At 34.5% G+C, this 23,335-nt stretch overlaps 2 protein-coding genes across 9 annotated transcripts in view; one reads left to right on the top strand and one right to left on the bottom strand.

The window, feature by feature from the left end:
- Positions 1 to 550: 550 nt before the first annotated feature.
- On the bottom strand, positions 551 to 6,874 carry LOC118275035 (mitochondrial fission process protein 1). Of its 4 annotated transcripts, XM_035592875.2 has the most exons (6): positions 6,719 to 6,874; positions 6,404 to 6,520; positions 5,932 to 6,059; positions 5,459 to 5,556; positions 4,795 to 4,963; positions 551 to 3,272 (listed from the first exon to the last, which is right to left on the bottom strand). In XM_035592875.2, exons 2-6 carry the CDS (start codon positions 6,456 to 6,458, stop codon positions 3,261 to 3,263), a joined length of 462 nt encoding a protein of 153 aa, XP_035448768.1. In that variant the 5' UTR covers positions 6,459 to 6,520; positions 6,719 to 6,874; the 3' UTR covers positions 551 to 3,260. The 4 variants fall into 4 exon arrangements, with proteins under 4 accessions (XP_035448768.1, XP_035448771.1, XP_035448770.1 ...); XM_035592878.2 differs by having other exon boundaries at positions 551 to 3,142; positions 4,783 to 4,963; positions 6,404 to 6,873; XM_035592877.2 differs by having other exon boundaries at positions 4,783 to 4,963; positions 6,404 to 6,873.
- LOC118275033 (prestin) overlaps positions 5,968 to 23,335 on the top strand; it is a 51,237-nt gene continuing 33,869 nt past the window's right edge. Inside the window, exon 1 of one of the 5 annotated variants that reach the window (XM_050697004.1) lies at positions 5,968 to 6,107. In XM_050697004.1, the coding sequence (XP_050552961.1) occupies positions 6,067 to 6,107 (41 nt within the window). In that variant the 5' untranslated portion in view covers positions 5,968 to 6,066. Of the gene's footprint in view, positions 6,108 to 7,832; positions 8,085 to 20,830; positions 20,956 to 23,335 lie in introns of those variants that run through there. The other 4 variants (XM_035592866.2, XM_035592867.2, XM_035592870.2 and 1 more) reach the window with 4 other exon arrangements.

Raw genomic sequence — 23,335 nt, forward strand, 5'->3', positions numbered from 1 at the left:
GTTTGTATGATTTGAAATCAAGAACCATGCGATACAAGAATTTGGTACATTTTTTTTAAACGTATTTTAAAGCTACAAACTTCGTGTAGAGATTCTATTCAACCTGTATTCATCAGCGTTTCTTTATGTATATAGGTATTTTGTTACACGTTGTATACAGGCTCTGAAAACGAGGTCCAAGTGGTAGCAAGTGATCAGGAACGTTCGAAGAGTTGTCAGAAAGTTAAATAAATAAAACATATTTTTTATGTTAAACGATTATGAGCTTTTATTGTATGGTCGTCAAGATTTGTCTTTTTTTATGTTGAAAAACATCAGGGACCGCCACCGCTCCAACCGTACAGTCAATTTATAAATAACTAGCGACCTGCTTCAGATTCACATGGGTGCAATGGTGATATTATGCATATAAACCTTCCTCTTGAATCACTCTATCTATTGAAAAAACCGCATCAAAATCCGTTGCGTAGTTTTAAAGATTTAAAAGCATACAAAGGGACAGGGAAGGCGACTTTGTTTTATACTATGTAGTGAAGTAAAACAACGAAGATCAGAGATAAACCAGATTTTATTCAACAGGTAACAGGAATAAATAATAATAATAACAATATCGCTAGACTACATGTCAAATAAATAAATAAAAACAAAATGTATAGGCGAGTAAAATTAAAAAAATATAGGTTTTTATATTGTTCGTCAAAACTAATCACTATGAAAGATTCACTATATGTACTTTGGAATTGTATATCACAGACTAAACAGGTATCTAATTATATTACTAAAGAATTTGTTTTGTGAGTCTAGATAGATTTACGGCGCATTCCAATAAACTACGGATCGGTAGATGTGCCTACGAGCCGTAGAATTTTGACACATTTTGTATGGAGCTTATGTCAAAATTCTACGGCTCGTAAGCAAATTTACCGATCGGTAGTTTATTGGAACGCGCCGTTAGTCGATATTATTAAGTCTTTGACTGCTAATAGAAAACTGTTGAAGGCAAATCCTCCGCTAACGTCGGTCACCGGTGACCACAACGGCGTTCAGTTTTAAGAATAATTTACCATCACCAAAAAAAAAGAAAAAAAATCTAAGCAAGCACATTGCCATGCCGCCGAATCTCTTTTATTTTTAATAGTGTCAACCACATTTTGAAATATATATCAGAAACATAATTTAAATTACTTAATTGAATTAAAATAAAATCATTTGGTAACAATAATAAAATTAGAACATTTAACTAAAAATCACAGTTTACTCATGTAAATTAATGGAGAAAAGCATTACGTACTAGTTTCGAGTCACAGAGAGACTCTTAATAAAATTATGAGCAGCGCGCGCAGACGCGACGACGATGCGCAGCCTTGGAGAAGTCCCTCTGTGACTCGAAACTAGTAGAGCTTTTCTCGATTAATGTACGTGAGTAAACCGTGATTTTTAGTCAATTTAGTATGTCTCACGATAGTTATTATAAAAAATACAACTTTTAACAAAATTTCTTTTAAAGAAGCCATCGACCAAATTCACCTAGACATACAATTCAATATTTTGCAAAACAACAATAAGACAAACAGACCTATTTTCAACTCTATCACGACAGGCGTTAAAATAAAAATTTCAATAGCAAATAAACAATGTCTGCCTTTTTTTAACTAGGACGAAATAACAATTGAAAACAATTTCCAAATGCTTTCCAAATATATACTTAATTGTAACATTTCACTTATTATAAGGACACTTTGCAGTTCCTTGGATTCAACAATAGCAAAACCTTTGAGCTAAACCTAGCCATTCCGATACCATAGAGCCTAGTGTGAGCTTTTTAACATTAACGCAATCAAAACACGTTCAGCCCTCTGATTGGTCAGTTAATTGGAGCAGCCAATCAAAACGATCGAACGTCATAAACATGCCAATCGCGTTATAGTAAAACAAACTCGCATTAGGCCCTAACTACATTCTATAATACTGATTTAATTTTATCTAGGAACAAATTTATATGAATTGACGTCATTTCGTTTATATAAATTATAAACCTAGTTACATTTTAGTATTTGTTTAAGGAATATGCTTGGAACAGCAATTATTTAGAAAAAAAGTTTTCATGCACCAATAATGCATCTAATCACAATTGGTGTTGTTGTCAATAGATTATAGACCTTATGTCTGAAGCAATTAAAGCTGTTTTAATGTACCAATCATTACTACTAAATAAGTAAGTAGTCACACATAGAATTTCATCTAAAATCTATGTAATTTGGTGTACTGTTTGTGCCAATTAATGCTCTATTCCTAATACAGTAACGTTTATTCTAATATTTTGTAAACTAATATGACATTAGTATTGGAAATACTAGTTTCTGTGAAACTAGGTACACTTTCTACATCAGATCTAAATCATAAAATAAATTGTACTATAATTTAAAAATTTAAATTTGCACTAAATGTAAGCGTCCACAGGCCCGCATCGTACGCATCACACGCAACGGATTTGAGTTATTCTTGTATAGAAACTAACACAACACATCCGCATCGTACGCATCGCATCATCAGCAATGCCTACATGCGATGCGTACGATACGTACGATGCGGACCTGTGGACGCTTACCATAAAACAGGCCCGTTTTACCACATTTGGTCAAGTTTCCATTAGTCCTAACATCACATTACTGTCATATAAAATATGTCAGTTACGTTTCTAATAAACCCAACCGCTAGTGGTGAAATAGTCCCGTATATAAAATTACAATTTATCTTCTATCAAAATGAAATAATTATACAAAAATATTTGCATATTTGAATTATATTTTGCACCAACAAAAATAAATAAATTGACGACTGACAATTTGAGACCAAAAAGACTTATTAGCGCAGTTACTTGCACAAATGTAACTTAGCTTTTGCGCAGAGTTGCGCAAAAGTTGCGCAAAGGATTTCATCAAATCTCTTGAAAATTGCAGCCAGTTAGACCATTAAAAAAATATGAAAGTAAGTGTAGTAGCACTCAAAATGTCAACCCCCAATAACATAATAATCTTATACAACACGTAACTTGTCTAATTTGCTACTAAACTTGCATGAACCACTACAAATCTTGCTGCCTTTAAAAACCCCTAACTCATGTTGTCAGATCCATTTATTCCTAGACACAAAAAGATCCAATTACTCGATTTTGTTTCACAATCATGTCTCACAAAGCGTTGTGGCTTAGCAACAGTACTCGGTACTTAGACTATGTCTTTAACTGAGATTTTTCGCTCTTAGAGCTCATTCTGGAATATAATGTTTGGAATATTATGTATGGAAGATTCATTTCTACCAGGACGGCTGAAAAGTCTTCTCTAGATATGGTCAGGCCTGCCATACACGGACTGCATACAGCAGTCAGGATTGAGTGCATAGTGAACTACAGACTTGTATTTAGGTAATTAAATGTACCGCTGGAGCAGTTGCAACTGATTCGGGCGATTGACATTTCATCATGCGGTCAAGCAGTCGTCAGGCATACACTGACTGCTCGACCTGTCGACTACTCTCGTCGTCCGCATACTTCCCGGGCGCACGCTTCGTTTGTTTATTGAAATTCCTAACAGTTCGAGCAGTTAAGCTACCTTGTTGACCAGTTATCATTGCAGGCAGATAATCTGTGTGCCGTCAGAACGGATCCGCTCAAACTGTTACGGTTTTTTGTCGTCATAAAGGCCACTACAGAATAAACTCACACGGTTTTGTGGTTCTTTCCCCAAAAGGCCACTACAGAACGAACTCGCACGGTTCTCACACGTATTTTTTTCAAATATGGTATTTCTTTTCAGACTAGTAATATAACTTTAACATAAATATGTGGTCTTTTGTAGTTTATTTTTCTCTGATCGAGCTGTCTGTGTATGGCGGCTCTAACGTTTATAACTCTACTAATGATATAATGATGCTAATGACATGAATCTTAGCATATGAATTACTTTTGAAACTATTTGAACTTACTGTTGTGATGTGATTGTACTGATGTGGATTTAAAAGTATTTAGAAGGTACTTTGTTTTAATACTTTTTAGCCGCCCTTGCATATCAACATCAACAGCCTATAAGTAGCCACTGCTAACCAAAGGCCTCTTCTCCCAATGAGAAGGGTTTGAGCATTAATACAAGTTAATATTTTAACACTTCTTTTGAAATAGAGAAGGAGTATAACAGATATTTATCTTTAGTAAATATAATTATGTATTATTGAACATCTCATTATAATTCTTATACTTAATATATTTCTCGAAGTTTCAACAGGCATATAACATTCTCCGGTAAATATGTAAATGTAGTACTTATGCATAATGGTGGAGCTTACAGCTACATGGCACATATGAAAACTATGACTGGGATATTTCTCAAAAGTAAAATATAATATATTTTTTCTGAGATTCCAAACTTCGAAGTGATTTTTAAAGTCTATGTTAAATATATTCAACATAAATTAGATCGAACACATAAAGTGACATTAATTTTAAACATTTTAAAGCATTGATAAGTCTGAACACTTTTTTACTAAAAGAAACATCCCAATGAGAACTACCGCGCCTGAAAATTGACACCAGATGTCGCTAGTGAGCTAAGGTCCCTTATTCCACAGATAATGTTATAAGTCAAATACATTAGACATTATATTTTTGACAACTCCCAATACTATAATGCGAAGACGACCTTTTTCGACACTAGCGCCATTTAGTGGTGTAAAAAAAACGGTCCCAAAATTAACTAAAAATAAGATATATAGCTACAATAACTCAACTGTTCACAATACCTTGACCCATCGCCGGTACGTTGAGTCCATGAACCACGTGGTACTATCGTCTATGGGATGCACTATGAAAGGAATGGATGACAGCCCAATACCCACTGCCATCCACTTCCTAGTCATAGGCTTTATTTTTGTAAATCTCTTCAGACCCATTGAAGAATATGTGCATAACCTGGAACATTATTTATGTGGATTAGTTCATTACATGCTGCATCATAAAAATACCATAACTGGTTGGGCAATGGTGAGCTTGCGGCTCGGATTTCTGGGTCGGGCAATGTAGGCACTATTGAGTACCAGGCACTGGCTTTTTTTCGGTTTTTCGAAAATTTCTCAGTAATAGCACTGAGTCCGGAATCATGCCCAGTATATGGCAATAGGCTGACCCCCTATTACATGGGACTTAAAACACAAATGGTGAAAAGTTCGTGTATATTATATAGCAGCATTAAGTGCCGTAATGTGCACCTCAGCCTACCCCTTCAGGGATAAAAGGCGTGACGTTGCGTTTAATCTGTCCTATCGCTTCGATTAATCTCTTGACTGATACTATATTATGATCTTAATTATTTTTTTACATTTGATGAGTCGACGTTTGGCCGCTATCTCGCCTGATGGGTGATTCTACAAACTACGGGTTAAAAGACATGATTTAATTGGTCATTACCTGTTAATGACGAATCCAGGTATGACGACAGACGCCAGCGTCTGCCATATGAGAACGTCACCGGCTTCTATGAGCACTTGTTTCGGTCGGCCATCTGTCTGTAATCAGTGTTGGATCATAATTAATACCTTAGTATGGAAAAAGAAAAATTATGTATGTCCGCATGGTCAATAGACACAAAAATAAGTAAAACAAAAAGACTGAAACTTTCTCGCACCTTCACCCCTATTATTAGAATGAAAAATTTAAATGTCATAAAATTATTCAACCACACAGCACAAATTAATTTAAATCCTAGGGTTCAAGTTGTAAAGGCTCTACGTTAGTAGTAGTATTAGTATTACCCGGAGCTGCAGAGCCCAATAAGCCAGAGAAGAAACAAGGAGACACCTTCACACTCTACCTAAGGCCAGCAATTGGATAATTACCCCCAAAAAAAAAGAATTATAATAAAGTGAGTAAATTATCCATACCTTTAACATTTTGTAACTTTTGTCCGCAGTATCGGCGAAGGTGTATCCAAAGGCCACTGCATAGCTGAACCGAACAAGCCTGTAGGAGACCAGAGCTCGGAAGGATTCCCCCACCTCGTTGGCATACCCTGCAACATGGATCTGTTCAGCGACCGGTACATCATGAGGGATGAGGGGTGAGTATCAGATGATATTCTTCTATATTCATGTTCATTAGATATATGAGAATGTTAGTTAACACCTTCACCGCCAACAAAAAACTGTTAAGTTCCTATAAACCTATAAAAAATGTATTCAGAAATCTTTAATGTACTATGAGAATTAATTCACAGAAAAAATCTCACTACAAGATGAAAAAATTATGATGAAATTAAGTCCATTATTACATACATCTTACAAAAAGGTTCAAAATAAATAAGGTTTTAGTGTAAGAAAAATAATGATGCAATACTTAATATATCTTTATATTTACCTAAGTAGCGGACCCATGTGTCTCGCCAGATATCCTTTTCCGCTGGTTCAGTCATAGTCAGGACAGAATATCGACTTTTCTGACTCAAAAAAACGTTAGAAAATTACTGCATTGCAACTAAAATTCAGACCATGTAGGATGAATGTAACTTGTATAATACTACACATAACTATACCATGATTTATGGAATTAAATTCACGTGTTGCTAATGAAAAATACGGAAGTTATGTAAAAAATAAAACTATTAGGTAACGAAGTACGGTTACAGTCGAGCTCGGTACGACTTCGCGAATGGAATGTTTTACATTGAATAACCTTGTCATCTGATAATTTTAATTGTTCAAATAGAATGTTTTGTTTCTCCGTCCCATTATAACACTGCTTTGATAAATAATTTTAATGAATTTTGTCTCATACGCTTCGTTCTTCCAATTGATTATTTTGACTTTGACAGTTTACAATTTTGACATTACATTTCAATGACAGTTCTTGGGTTGCCAGCTACTATTTATAATAGTCCCGTGTTTTGTACTATTTTAACGTACATAGAGTACCAAAAGAATTTGTTTAAACTTATAATTTAAGACAATATAATTAAAATTTGTTTCACATAGGTGCTTACATCATAAACAATCTAGACAGATTGTTTGTTGCAAAGTCTTCTTACCGTGTTGTACTCACTGAGAAACTGTGTAGTGTAGGTACCTACTGTTTTTTATTAATAATTATAAATCAGTACACTGATAGAGTACACGGCCATCGGCTTGCGTGTCACAAGTTCATTAGGCTCAATTTTCAAATAGCAATTAATAAATAACTTTGATTGAATTCAATATAATAACTATGCTTGCTTAGCTGTCCTTTACTAATTAAAAAACAATATCACACGTATTTTAATATTTGAGTATTAATATTTAAATGTAATGTAAACTCGGGCTGGGTTTATTGATGACATTAATGTAATTATTTTGATAATAATATACATGTACCACATTATATACCTATAAATTAGGTAAATTCATGAAATGGTAACATTAAAAGATTGACAAAGTTGCCATACACTTTTTTTATTTTTGGCAAAAATGTCAAAACAGCTGTTCTGTTCTGATAAAATTCTCAATGAAAATAAACAAAAGATAAAAAAGGATCACCGTTTCTGTTAAGACATTGATGATAACTTGTGGTACCTAAATTAAATGTAGTTACTTGTAAACAATCAAAAGTTTAATTGAATATTTATTAAATGTGAATGTCTTCGTGCAAAATTTTCGCAAATCCATTTATGAAAATATATATTTTAATGCTTATTCTGAACTAGGACTTGCTATTTGGACGTTTAAAGTAATATAATTATGGTCATCATGACAAGACGTAGGCATGGCGATTTGCCGCGAGCCGCGAACGGTCGAAAGGTACTTTTGCTGACTTTACAATCAGCTGTTCATTCTCAGTTGTTGTAGTAAGACGTGCGTTTAGGTTATATTTAGTGCTGTCAATGTTTGTATCAAACAAATCGTTGTTTTACGCAGTATTCAGTGAACTAGTGAACTAAAATTAACTAAAGTGAAAGTGTACAAGGACATTATTTGTGTGCATAATCTAACGTTTCACGTAATACTTAAATTGCAATGTAAATATTATTAAATCGATGTGCTGGATATCGCTATAGTCACAACACAAGGTATTTGCAATAATATTATAACTCTGTTGTTTCCTCAATGTGTTTCTGTGACCGAAAATAAAATTCTATTACTGCCAAAAACGACCTTCGATAGTGATGTGACATTGACCGTTGTCTAATTGTGTCGATAAGAAATTAATCAATGAACATTCATACGTTTCTATTGAAATATTATTTTGGATCGTAATTTGGGATGAAAATTAGTGTTTTTATTAAATTTTTACTCCCTAGTGGAATTTATTAGTTAATAACTCACTGACTAAAACTAATTGTATTTACAGAAATGAAGTCTTAGTTCGTAATTATAAAATTATTTATACCTAGGTATAAATGGCAATCTTATGGCTACCAAATTAATTATTTAAAACTTCTTAGAAGGAAAATTTTAGTAAATACCTACCTACTTACAGATGGCAAAGGTGAGGTGAAACTAGTTTGCTGAACCAAAGCGTAATTTTTCGAATTAGTGTCACGTCGTATTTTTTTAAATTGCTTTCGAAAATAACTAGGAGACGACCTTTAAGACGTTATTTATAGTAATTTCTCACGTTACTACTAAGTACACTACAAAAATCCTTCATAGACCTATTTAAACACGAAACATTACACGTTTTTATTCAATTTATTTTAAAAAATGTCGATAATATTTCTAGAATAGATTAATGATAATGTATTTCTTATGTACTACTTGGGCATGAATTACCTAGATATGTAGATACCTAACTATAGGCACCTACTTAAAAAGCCCAGACTCTTAGTATCAGCAAAAATATCGTTACGTACGCATTTTACACACATGGTAGGTAACTATTTGAATAATATAATAGTGTACATTTTATCACCTTTACAAGTACGTTCGTTAAAAATGAAGGCAGTTCCTACCGTTATGTAGATATCAGGTCTGATGAATAAACTTAGTCTAGATAAGGTCTACATGTAGTGTATGATCACTCATGCAAAAAATATTTAAATTTAAATGAAGTACTAGTTAAATTAAGTACTGTAAAATTAGATTAATTGTATTCGGACTGGAATTTCGTCCATGTTTATATTGAAAACGTATAAGTCGACGCTACAGATATCTCGGACCTCTAGGAATGTCATGATAAAAATAACCAAAGCTCAATTACCCAACAATCCTCAAATTCCTTCACCGCCCAAAAGGCCGGCAAAGCATCTGCTCCCTTTTTAACTCTGGTGATTCGGGGATAGACGACGCCGATTGCTTACCACCATGTGACTTGTCTACTCGTTTATCGGCTTATTTAAAAAAAAGCCAGGACTGCTCTCTGAAAAATAAGATTAACGATGATGAAATCAGTCAGTCCAGTAGTTTCAGTGTAAATAAACGACGTGATAGATGAAATACACTTTTAGTTTTTCATCTCATTACTCTGTTTAAATAAAAATGTCGAATCATTGTTTACTTAACATTAATCTCGCGTCTGGACTAACAAATAAAGTCATAAACAAAAACCTCATAAAGACTGACAAGATTATATTTTAGAGAGATTACAGTTCATCCACTTTTCCTTGTTTATGTTGATAATTTCCTCACAATCAATCGGACATAATACAGGTGTGTATATTATGTACACGAATAATGAAAAAAAAAACTAAGTGTTTATCCGAAAAAAAAAAACACTACTTCACATACAATTGACTTCAAAGAACAACAAGCATATCAATATTTTGAAAATTTACATCTGTTGAGAGGCGTAACATTGCAACAGTCACTTTATTATCTTACTCATTTGTATTACAATAGAAACGAAGTAATACTGAATACAGTACAAGCAACAATATCGCGCTAAATACCGAATATCATTTATAAATAACAGAATGCACTTGGTACTTGCATATCCTCAGTCTGGTCGAGCAGTCATGTGTCCATTTGTTGTTTTGTGTCGCACAGACAGACAATAAACAATGTATGCACATACATATATGGATATTCTGAGAAAGAACGGGACAATGAATGTTTATAGAGTTTGGATTATTCATTGCATCAAATAAATCGTTGATTGCTAAGTGACTGATTGTCTGTTTGCGAAGGTATTCACAGCTTTTTGTAATACAAGTATTTTTTACATTATCATCATCATTATCAACAGCCTATAAATGGCCACTGCTGACCAAATGCCTCTTCCCGCATGGAGAAGGTTTGAGCATTAATCACCACGTTTGCTCAAAGCGGGTTGGCGATTTCAAACTTATAATAAAATTAGAAGGCATCTCAAACCTCCGGGCCACCACGACATATATCATTTTTTAACATTAGTTTTTGTGAAAAACTTAGATCGATTTTGTTATCAACTTGGGCCATTAAAGAACAATTTAGCATTCAAGATAAATCTAGGTTATCATCTCATCATAACTACAATCGCTGTAGAATGATTATAATCGAAGCATAGTTGTTCGGATAGTTATTTATTTTTATCTCCTCATTATGATCGCTTTTACACTCCTTGAAATACAGTCTAATACTAGATAAATACTATTATTTTCCAAGATTATTGTCAATACAAACTATATCTACCTATCGATCATTTACTGTACCTAGTTATTATATTTTTCACACCTATTATTTTTAAACGATTATATGTAGATTAATCACATTCAGCTACAATTTATCGACAACTCGACAAGGTCCGCTCAGCACATCACTAGTAGCAATCAAAAGATAATGAACATCAATGTTTTTCGCTTTATTTTATACTTATTCCTATAGCCATTTAATTTTGTTTTTTTAATGTAAAGTATCCTAATAGGTAGCGGTAGGTTAAAATAATCTATTTGGACATTAAGTTTACTAGAGAAATTGATATATTAGGTACTTTTCTAGACTTGCTTAAACATCACAATTAGATCCACAAGTCATGGATTTTATTGCGTAATTTTAAAATGTTTTCTTTTAACAAAGTCATGCAGATTGACTTAAATAATAATCGTAGACTTGAGTAAATATTTACTTATGTAAATATTCATAAGTTAATCTTGGTTATATTTAAAGCTAGTATTAACGTGTGAGTGCCATGTTTTTTGCCAGAGTAACGTATCAAATTATGCAACATCAAGTTTTGGAACCATTTCTTTAGTTCCGCCTTAAAAACTAAGAATAATCGCATTTTTAACGTGACTGGCTCTACGCATTTACTTCACTGGATTACTTACTTCTACCTATTACGTAGGTTCATATTTCTCTCGTATCAGGCATTTACAATCACATAGTTAGTAGTTACTTAATTAAGTATGTTTCACGAAAAAAGCTACAATAAAATTATAGTTAGATGTTATCTATACTTACCAACATTAATTAAGGTCGGTACCTAACAACTCGTGACTCCTGAACTACATTCTTAAAGTTATTGTCCCACTATCTACCTAAGTACACACTACTATACACAGGACACATCGACCTATACAGAACCAGTTAATCATGATCTCGCTTCGTATAATCTTTCCTAACACTCGCCGGTCAGTTTACACTGGATAGTACAGCTAGATGTGGAACTGTGTACCTACATATTTATCAATCACCCAGGTGTCACGTGCGTTGAAGTCTTGCAACATTATTTTCCTCTTGCATACTTTACTTACCCATACTGACACAGTCACTGACTCATGTGTTACTGAGAAATTTCTAAATTAATGACAATAAAGCAGGAGTGGAGTTATGTTATCAAAACCTTTTTATAAATTCTCCGAAATTGTAGTCACTACATGCCATTTACGTGAGACCAGAGTCAATAAAGCCAATGTCGTGGTGGCCCGAAGGTTTAAGACGCTTCTCATGCATGAGAGTGTTCGAAACCTACCAACGGCCAAAGTACCAATCTGACATTTTCCGACTCATACGTACTTTCTAAGATTATTTAGACACCACCGATAAACGGTGAAGGAAAACATCGTGAGGAAACCTGGGCTTATAATTTCTAATTATGATAATAGTCCACTGCCGGAGCATGGGCGGCTTCTACATAAAAGGGTTTGCCATAATCTCCACGCTTAAAAGATTCAGGTCTATCAAAGAGCGCTCTTGGTCGATTTATATCAAATGTTCCTCATTAAACACTGCAGTCTGCAAAAATAGGGATGATAACAAATACATTTTCATCTGTCACTATTACATCACTTATTACGGTCCTAAGTTCCTATCTCCGGAGTTGCGGACTACCCAGCGGGTTTACCGCGGCTCCAGCTCAAAAAGCAGGTGTGGGAACGGGTGGTTTATTGTCAGTAGGTAAAAGTCTGACACTTCCTCTCGCTTCACCCAAGGCGGGAGAAGGCATTGGATGATTTTCCCCCCTCAAAAAAAAAGTTTCTTTTTATTCTGTGCCTAAGCATTGGAGCTTGGAGCATCTTCAAACCAGTTTCTATTTTTTTTGTTTAAATAAAAGTTTCATGACGTCACAGTACTCTCCCACTTTTTGTACATCTTTCGAATTACAAGTAAATACATACCACACTATACATATTATTATATGTAGATAGTATGTTTGTATACTTATGTATAGAATCAAGTAACACCTGGCAAGGTCGACCGGTAAAGCAAAAAATAAGTAAAATATCTGAATAAAAAGTTTTTATGTAGGTATTGTTGAACTGAAGATGGTTATGATGTTCTTTAGTTCATTTATTCTGTTGCTTTACCTTGTAGGTAATAGTTTTCAATTACTACATATTCATAAAGTAACGTCATTTTACAGGTTATTGAAGAAAAGCCTAGCTTAGCCTAGTATAGCTTATTCAACAATAACCTGGTCGGAGAAACATTCTCCATCCCCTATAGGGGGCTTAATAAGGTTCGTTCACAAGGATCGGCGCACCATGTTCCCATTGGGACCAGGGTTTCCAGATTTCATAGCCATATCAAGCCACCTTCTAGTCTAAATATCTTCATCTATCTTGTACACAAAGAGTATACATAGTTCCTCCTCCTAAAACACTGAAAATTTAGAAGACAGAACAATACAAAACATGAGAATACCACTGCCATATCCCTTAGCACAGATAGACGTGATATGATAATTAAGTGCTAACAAGTTAGCTCTATTCTAACAAGTCTAGATCAACAGATGTACGATAAAATGTAATAGCAACTACATAGTTAACGGATAACGTCACAATCGCCTTTTTAACATTAAACCTTCTTGTAATCTTTTCTGCATCTCTTTTATTTATTGCGTATAAAAGTACCAAGAGCCATAAGTCTTAGCAATTATTATAGCAAATTAACTTAGAGCAATGTAATCACACTAATATTATAATTGTGAAAAGTTTAGTTGGATGTTTGTCAGTCAATTACACTAACACTACTAAACGGATTTTGATTGAGCTCACTTGGGTGATTGGACTTTTTATTCGAGAATGCGGGTGAAGCCTAAGGCAGAAGCTACTCGTAGTTTCCAATAATTTCCATTGTATCCAGACTTTGTATTTCTATCTAATATTTGTTTTTAGGAGTTTGTCCTCCATTTCGTTTACATTGAAATACTTACCAGAGAAAGCTTACATTATTAAGTTAACCAGATTTATATGTTCATTTCAATAGTCAAGAAGCTACGATCCAAAGTTCAGATTAGGGGAACTTTTGGCTGATGATATATTGTGTAACTACCATAAAAACAGACCATAAGTGGTTTGCCAAACACGTTCATAACTTGCCGAATTGTTTTTCTGAACGATAGCACTATACAATTATAGACGTACTACCTAATAATAAAAATAAAGAGACGTGGAAGAAAAAAATATAATGATCGATCTTTCCTAGCCTATTACCTACTTCCAAAAATACCTCATACATCATCAGCCTGTAAGCGGTCACTGCTGACCAAAGGCCTCTTCCCGCACGGAGAAGGTTCTCACATTAATCGACTGCACGGTTGGCGCGATGGTTGGACAACTGACTGCCGTGCAACGTGTAGCGGGTTCGATTCCAGCACGGAGCAACTCTTTGTGTGATCCACAAATTGTTGTTTCGGATCTGGGTGTCACGACACACAAAATAATCTGAATAATCTTAGAAAGTACATACATATAGCTCGGAAAAAGTCACATTGGTACTTGCTGTTAGTAGATTTCGGACCCGCATTTCTTATGCATAAGGAGCTGGTGTCTTAAACTGGGCTACCACGACACGGACAAAAAATCCTAGGTCAATCAATTTGACCAGATAATCTGTTGATCTAATAGGCATGTTTCCTACTAGTCAAATCTAATACTTTTTTCGAAACGTCAAAACGATATTTTCTATGAACTTTGTATGAAATACTCTATTATGACGTCATCAGATTTTTACGTCAAATAGCAGACTTATTTCTAGAAATTTAGCTAGAAATAATACAAAATTAAGTAGTTCATCAAATTTATGAATGCGAGTGAAAATTTTTAAATATTTTATTGTATTGAAAAGTTGTAATATGTAATTTATTTTTGACCCAGTCATCATTCCTATTGTATGCTGTACCCATTTTTGACAGTATTTTGTGCAAATGTAGCCTAAGGCCGTGAACAATTTATTTATGTAGGTACATCCAAGGTTTAAAGAAACCTTAACACCGGAACATAATGATACAATTGTCATGTAAGCCTTCAAGATTCTGCGCCACCTCGTATCATTGGCAACATTGACCCTATTTCCAGATGTGGCCTTTGAGATAATAGACAAGGAAAAACTTGACATTCTTTAAATTAACTGTCCTTCAAAGGGTTTTGAGAGAAATTGTCGGAATCATACAATGGATATCATGTAACGACTTGTCAATTGACATGCTTTTCAAGAAATCTATAATCTTGCATTTGTTTAAATGTGTTCGACTTTTGAAATTTCTCAGTAACTAGTAGCACGGAGTCTGGAGTTGTGCCCAGTAAATATATGGCATTTGGCTCGCCCCCATATTACATGGGACTTAAGTATAACACAAATGGCGAAAAGTTGGTGTATATTATTCATTGGCATTACGTGCCTTAATGTGCATCTCTTCCTACTCCTTCGGGGATAAAAGGCGTGACGATACATATAGGTATATTTTTTAGGAACTGTGTTATACAGCCCACATTAATTTCGATTACCAACATCCATCCCATGAGATATTTTTTTACCAGTCTGACTGATAGCTGGACAAAAACTACTCCAATCTATTTTCCTTGAAACGAGAAGGAAGAATAGTAGTTGTATAAGTAAAATGTTTAAGTCACACGCAAAGATCGACCATGAAAGCTTTTCCTCAATCTGATGCTATTTCAGGGTCTGCAATTAATGATTACGCGTACAATGAGTAAAATGATACAAGTACATGGTAAAATAAATTTAAGATATAAATACAAATGTAATACTATAGTCCTTTCCATCATCGAATCACAAGACAATCGGCGAAACGCCACCGCTTCTTTGCCGGTGGAATTCTTTGCCGGAGTCTGTTTCCTGATGGGTATAACCTGGGTGTCTTCAAAGCCCAAGTGAATAGGTTGTTTATGAGCATACGAGGTCCATCGTAGGCCGCATCATCACTTACCATCTGGTGCCGGTTATTAAAGAAATCGCAGAAAGTAAATAAATATTGCGTCGCACTTTCCCGTGTATGCCTTTGATGGTGGGAATATTTACGACCTTGAAGCAAACGAAAGCAAGCTTTACGGGAATCCCCACGACATTACAAATCATACCCCTCTCTATTAATACAACATAAAAATGTTACCTATTGTCCACATTTTAATGTGCCAGTTTCTGACCGCTTGTAACCGATCTACTTCTTAATACCTGATACCTGATAATCTATATATTAATACGTGATGCAAAAACTTTGGACCGCTTTTTACGAAAATTGCGCGGACGTAGGAGCATAAAAGAACATCGGGCATTTTTGTATGGGACACTTACCTACGGCGAACAAAAATAAAATTAGGTACGGTGGATAGGCAATTAAATCTAGTTCACAATGGTATAGTTCCCATATCTGTGGGTCGTGGCAATAAGGAGAAATTGGACATTTAAAAAATATTTATAAATGTTTTTGGGCAATAATTGAAGAGGAAAAGGGGAATCAAAAATAATTAAAACAACATATTTTTCTCTTAACTTTTATCGAAGGACTGCGATGATGATGACGAAGGACTGCGATGTAGTAAGATAAGCTAGCTACCTGCGCGAGCGCAACATATGTATACCAGTTTTAGGACTATGGGCGAGAGTGAGAACGAAACATGCACATCAACTTGACGGATTTAGTCTGATTGGGTTTACAAAAATACCACGGAGTGATATTTTAACTTACTGAGCGGTCGTTTAGTAATTAGGAAAAATAGTCAACTTAAAATATCATTTTCATTTTACTAATTATTTCCATTTTCCCATTATTGTGAATCAAAATAACTACACAATATTAAATATGATTGCAAACACTATCATTTAAAAATATTTTGGTTTATGTTCGCGACTTTTAAAAAATCGGGTAAAAAACGCCCGATGTCCTTTGGTACACCTATAGTTTATGTGTAAGAAAAGTGCAGAACGCTAATATTTTTCAAAAATAATGTATAATATAAAGTACATTAAATCAATAAATAAAACATTACACACACTACCATGCATAGTATCGTATTTGACAAAACGTCAAAATTGACAGACATTGCGATGATATTCTCACGTCTCATATAAAAAAAGGTTTCTCATTGAAGGAGGTTTGGTTATTCATGATGCGCCGGAATATATTAATTTAAATTTTACAAAACTAATAGCAATTCGTTAAATAAAAATTATCCTTGAACGTATGTTAAGTGGTATTGTAAATTAAATCGTATATGGTCGAATTTCGACCACTAGGCGACCACTAGTCTTAGTTAAAATGCATTGAGCAAGTATTTGCGTTGGATGTTTGCTAAAAAACTGACCAAATATTGAACGTTGGTTGGTAGGTTACCGTACCTACGTAAGACGTATTTTCCAATGTGTAGATGTTGCTTAGCCATAAATAGAATTAGCTATAAGGAAAATTTATATATGCTTTTTGTTATTCAAATTATGAAGATGAATAATGGTTTTTATTATTCAAATTATAAGATTTGATAATAAAGGATAGACAGCTTCATAGAGTGGTCGATGAAATGTCGTTTATTTTTTACTAGCGACCCGCTCCAGCTTCGCATGGGTACAATGGTGATATATTGTGCATGTATACATATAAACCTTTCTCTTGAATCACTCTATCTATTAAAAAAAACGGATCAAAATCCGTTGCATAGTTTTAAATATTTTAAGCATACAAAGGGACAAAGGATCAGAAAAGCAACTTTGTCTTATACTGTGTCGTGATAAACCCCTAGCGTAGCTTGAAACTACGCGAGCTGCATCACCAAGCAAAACGTCAGCAACCATAATTAGGTCTCAATAAGATTTGATTCTGGATTTGACTCAGTTTTCGCTTATTCAACCGACTTCACAAAAAGGAGTATGTTCTTATTGTGTCTGGAACGTTAAAGCGATTTGGTTTCTGAATTTGGTACTGTTTTAATAAGTATTTTTCTATCAATATTACTGACAGATCGAACAATGCTTTCATTCAGATTGATTATAGCTTCATGGTACATACATACGTACGTATGTCACTTTTATTACAAAGTGTACCCCAAAAATAAACCTTTTTTACTTCGATTATGAATAGACTATAAATAAATAAAAGAAAACATTACGATAATTATCTTTCCATAAAGGTCAGAATGCCATGAACTTGCGCAGTCGCAATCGGAGTGATTACTGACATAACCACGTGTTCGCACGCACGTGATATACAACTCTATTATGATTTAAATTAAAAACTATTATTCTCTAAGAGATTATCTGTTATCATGATTGTAATCTGAAGTTGAATGACAATGCTAGGAAAATATTGTTAAGGAAAAACTAAGATGTATCTTTGTAAAGAAATGTTGCTTAATAGATTGTAATCAATACAATTGGGTAATAGGAAAACAACAGACAATACTGACAATACGAGGGAGAAGATACCTTCTTTTGTTAAAGAAATGATCAGTTCTTACCCTTAATACCAGTTGGCTTTACGTTTAAAGTAATCGAAATGAGAGCACGTTTGGCCCTCTGATTGGTCGGTTTATTCGAGCTGGCCAATCAGAGTGAGAACGCGCTTTCGATTCAATTACTTTTAACGTAAAGCCAACTCGTACTAAGGTTACTGGATCACCATCCTTCCTTAAGGCAGATATTCGTCACAAGAAAATATAATATAGCTAAAGTTAAAAGTGACATTATGAGTTATCGAACCCAAAATCTTATAACTACATATTTATTTTGCGGAAATAGGAAATATAATTTTAAGATGGTGGGATAATAGTGTAAGGGTGCTTTTCCGCCAGAGATGTGCTATGTAGCTATGCTACGAAGATGTAATAGCTAAGCTATGTAACTATGTGACCGTTTTCACTGATACTTAGCTATGTAGCTGTGCGAGGAAGACGCGCAGTTCGAGTATACAATGTATCCTCGAGCCATCCATAGCACACATCCATAGTGCCAAAGTTCGTTTCGACTAGTGCTATACTATGTTTACCAATGAATATGATTGGTGGAAGCCAAACGCCGAAGTAACGTACCATAGCACATCTCTGATGGAAAAGCACCCTGACAGTAAAATAAATATTTCAATGCTACCAGAAACATTTTGAAATGTGATAGAAATCAAGTCGATAGTTGTCAAAGATTATCGATTTGTTATCATAATAATATCTTCACAATCTTAACATATTTACAGAGATTGAAACCTAACAGGTGTCAATGATTACAAAAGCACGTGCTCGGAACAATATGATATATACGTTTTTAATTTTTAAACAGTTAGATCCAATTTCTTATACCTACCATATGCATTTGTCACCACCCCTTAGACAGAGACAGAGTAACAGGGCTCTTTGTTAAACCTGAACCTTTTTAAACTAAGACCAGCAAGTCGCCTTCCAAGTTTAGAGGTTATGGCAAACCTTGAGCAGAATAGGAATAGCAGTGGAGTGTCATTTACGAGGTGTTGATGATGATGATATATGACATATGACACTCGACTTTGCTGAATAATTGCAACTATTTAATTGTCATTGCAGAATACATATGCATAGATGACATATCCAAATGTTGACGTTAGAAAAATAAAAATATATTTTTTTTATTCAGAAATGTAAATGGACCCAATTGTCCAATACAAGAAAGATGAACGTTTTAAAATGGCCATACCCTGTTTTTTCCTATGTTGTAAGCTATATAATATCTATCTAAGCTATATCTAGACCTACGTACATAATGCTAGCTAAAATGATGTAGGTATTAGAACTGACGAGAACACGCTAATTAGTAGTCCTGAACGAGCATTATGCATTTAATAGTCACGTTATAGATCTACCTCTGTCCATAGGCTATTTAGATAGCCTAGACTAGTGCCGTAGGCTCGTAGCGTGACCCTAAGGAACCACGTGGGAGCTCTATTTATACATACATAAATAAACATACTTTGCAAAAATGGGTTTATTTCTGAATATCGGAGGCCCAATTACCCCGCTTTCCCAATTCCCGATTCCCCAACAACCCTTAAATTTCTAACCCCTGAAAGGCCGGCAACGCACTTGTAATGCCTCTGGTATTTCAAGTGTCCATGGGCGGCAGCGATAGCTTACCATCAGTCGATCCGTATGCTCGTTTACCATAAAAAAAATCTATTACAAAACGCATTTAGGGACATGCTAATGAACTGACCATACCAACATCTATGGTATTGTTATTATTTTCACATATTCCAGGATTTATGGGTAAATATTATATACGTTTTTCACACATCCAAACATAGTTGGCGCCAAATATGACGCACACAGATTAAACAAGGAAGCTTTGACAGTTGACACTTACGTCATTGATATGTCAAAGTCAGTATGATGTTCAGATATGCCTCCATTTTATCTGCATTTAGTTGATAATTTTGCAATCAGATGATGTATATCTACAAAGTAGAAACAATCTGCGTGTGTTACCGTTTAGTATGACTTATCGTGTCACGTTTAATGCTCACTGGCTGGTATATTGACGTCAAATGCCATTCGTATTTTATAATCATTCGATTTGTGATCTGTGTCTGGAAAATTGCAATGTATCGATAAAAATTACACGTGCTTTTTTGAAATGTTGATTGGTACGTGTTTTTTTGTTAGTGTAGGTTAATATTTGATTTATTAATTTGCTTATAGGTAGCATGATAACCATTTTTTTTATATTTGAGTCTTTGACTGCCAATAGAAAACTGTTGAAGGTAAATGTGTTAATTGGGTTAATTAGATGCATGCATTATTTTGCAGCAATAGATTTCTTACATTATTCTCAAAGACTTACTGCCGCACTCAAAGACATTATATGATTACTTGAACTATTCCTTAGTAACGATTTTGTTCCGAAAACAATTGCTAAGGACTGGGTTAAGTATTAAGTAACCATTAAATGACTCTGACTGACTTATGCTTTACTGCTTCATTGAGAAATTAGTTATGAAATTTGTTATCTGAGGCTAACCAAATCCACATTCAATACAAGACAAGTATAATCAAAAAGCGATGCAATTCATAACAATTATTTAACTCATAATGATTATTTAGTTCAATGACACGATCTACACCAATTGCGTTTGTTGAATGTTATCAATATCAAAAAGGTGTAAGCAACTATCGGCGAAACACCAAACCTTCGTATTTATGGCCAGTGATCAATCAGCTGTCGGTTGGCATCGACACGTTGCGCGGGAAAACCGGGCGGCCATATTTGCGATCGTAATATTTTTCGGGAGTTAAAAAAAATATTTTTTTTTTTGGTTTATGGTTGAGTTTTGTAAGTTTTGTCTAAAATGATATTTTAATAGTATGTAGTGGTGTCGTGGTTTATTTAGTAGCTAATATTATTGATGTGATGTAAAACTTTTGCATAAGATTAATTGTATTTGTTTTGATTTGAAAACTTTATCAGAAAAAGTTCGTTCGTAAGTCTTATTTGAATGTTTTTAATAGTAAATTAATAAATCAATGTGTAGATAACCTGCCTATACAATTAATAAGATACCTCAGCATAAAAATACGTTTTGTTTCCATTTTTACACTTTAATAATTTAAAACATATTTTTATTTAATTCTTTAAATGTTATACATAGGTAATGCATTGTTCTGGTAATGTACCTATGTAACAAAAGACAATCGGAATTCTCATCTTCGTTTTACAATTTAAGACCTACAGATTTACCATAACACGGAAGAAATACCTACGTAGAGTATCTAGGTACTGATGGCAAATGAAGACTGGAATAGCCTAGTCGTCATTATCATCAGCTGGCATACATCCACTGCTTCATAAAGGCCTGCCTTTAGTGTTTCTCAAAAAAGATCGTTCACCATTAAAATTAACCCCGTACTTCGCACACAGTTTGCGTTTCGTACAACGGGGTGCTATTACTTGTCGCCGGTGAAGATTCTAAATGATTCCATTTTATTTCTTTTCTATTCCGTGTTTTTTATGGAATATTCAAACGAGCAGACGTATCACCTGTTGGTAAGCGATTAGCGTCGCCCGTGGACACCTACAACACCTGAGGAGTTAGTAGTGCGTTGCCATATCAAAAAGGAATACGCTCTTTCTTAAAATTTTGGAGGTCGTATCGGTTCGGAAATATTGCCGACGACAGCTGGTTTGCTAGGTTAGTTAGTAGTAGTCAGGTGAAACCTAAAACTTAATTTTATGAAAATCATCATCATTATTGATTGGCATACCAATAACATGTCATAGTTTAGTAACTATGACATTTTCATTGTATTATTAGTATATCTAGTATAGTTACTAGATAACCTTGCTTACGGCAGCGGAGAATTGAAAATATAATATTTGTCTTACCGCGATTGTCTTAAGAGCCACTTAAATTGATTACAAGCAGAGAAAATATTTATCTTCCCGCGGTTGTCTTATTCATAACAAATATTTATAATTTGGTTGAGACTAGCCAGCAGATGATTCTCTGACATCTTGACAACCGTGTAATTTAATCTACGATCTTTAACCCACCTGCCAAACATGGAGATTTTGGCATCATCATCATATCTCTATAGATTTAACTAAGAAATAAAGATTTTTACCACATTTTATATACGACTTACCTATATTAAAATTCTATCTTTAATATGCAAATCTACCGACAGATAGGTAACGCACAGACTGCATACGTGCCGTAAACTGTCCTACAAAGCAATCGAATGTAATGTCAAAATTAAACTAATGTCAAGTGCTCTGATTGGTTCTGGAATATTCTGTCATGTATTGACAACATTGACAGCTAATTTATAGTCTGTTACGCGTTTCGTTTGTCGTTCGGAAAGCGTCTTTAACTTTTGACGCGAAAGTTGTCAAAATGTTTAAGTTTAATTAATATTTTTTATTGAAAGATCTCTGGATGAAACTCTATAATAATATTATATAACTCTATAATAATAATATTATATACTCTATATATATTATGAGGGTAACTGTGCACGATGCGTTGTTTGACGAATGCGTCTATCCTTAAATAACAATAGGCGGCCTATAAATGAGGCGCTTGCCTCTTGCTTAGAAACAATAAAAACTGACAGTTTAAGCAAGTTGTTTCTAAGCAAGCGAAGCAACGAAGCGGTAATATCAAATCCGCGATCGTTTTTGACGAGTACATGCATTTTGTCAAAGGACGCAACGTGAACAGTTAAGTACGCTGCTTCCAACAATCATAGCGAAATAGAGGCCAAACGTCAACCCACCAAATATAAAAAAAATAATTGGTACACATTACTTAGCACTAGTGGAAACGGACTCAGCTAAGCAACATTTTTATATGAAAAGATGCGTGTTACGGATGCGTGCTATGGATATGCGCTATTCATGGCTTCCCTACTATGATCATCATCATCATCAGCCGAGAGACGTCCACTGCTGAACAAAAGCCTCCCCCTTAGTCCTCCACGTAGAACGACAAGCCGCCACCTGCATCCACTGGCACCCTACTATCCACTCCCCCCCCTTTTTCCTACTATGGCGCCATCGTAATGTCTAACATCACGTCTTGATGATGTACTTAAGCTACGGAGATCTCTTACCATGCTGGATCTTAGCCGGGCTGCTAGCTTTATTGCCACCTGGAGTAAAATAAATAAACCAACAATACTTTAGACTATAATTTGTAATAAATAATGCGTTT

Source organism: Spodoptera frugiperda, chromosome 11, assembly GCF_023101765.2.
Source record: "Spodoptera frugiperda isolate SF20-4 chromosome 11, AGI-APGP_CSIRO_Sfru_2.0, whole genome shotgun sequence".
Classification (NCBI taxonomy): Eukaryota; Metazoa; Arthropoda; class Insecta; order Lepidoptera; family Noctuidae; genus Spodoptera; species Spodoptera frugiperda.

What these genes read in the sequence shown, in the direction of transcription:
- LOC118275035 (XM_035592875.2), bottom strand. Translation starts at nt 6,458, where the DNA reads ATGACTGAACCAGCGGAAAAGGATATCTGGCGAGACACATGGGTCCGC. An exon ending in AAAGTTACAAAATGTTAAAG is followed by an intron (nt 5,557 to 5,931) that starts GTATGGATAATT and finishes CACTGATTACAG; the next exon opens with ACAGATGGCCGACCGAAACA. An exon ending in CCTGGATTCGTCATTAACAG is followed by an intron (nt 4,964 to 5,458) that starts GTAATGACCAAT and finishes ATAATGTTCCAG; the next exon opens with GTTATGCACATATTCTTCAA.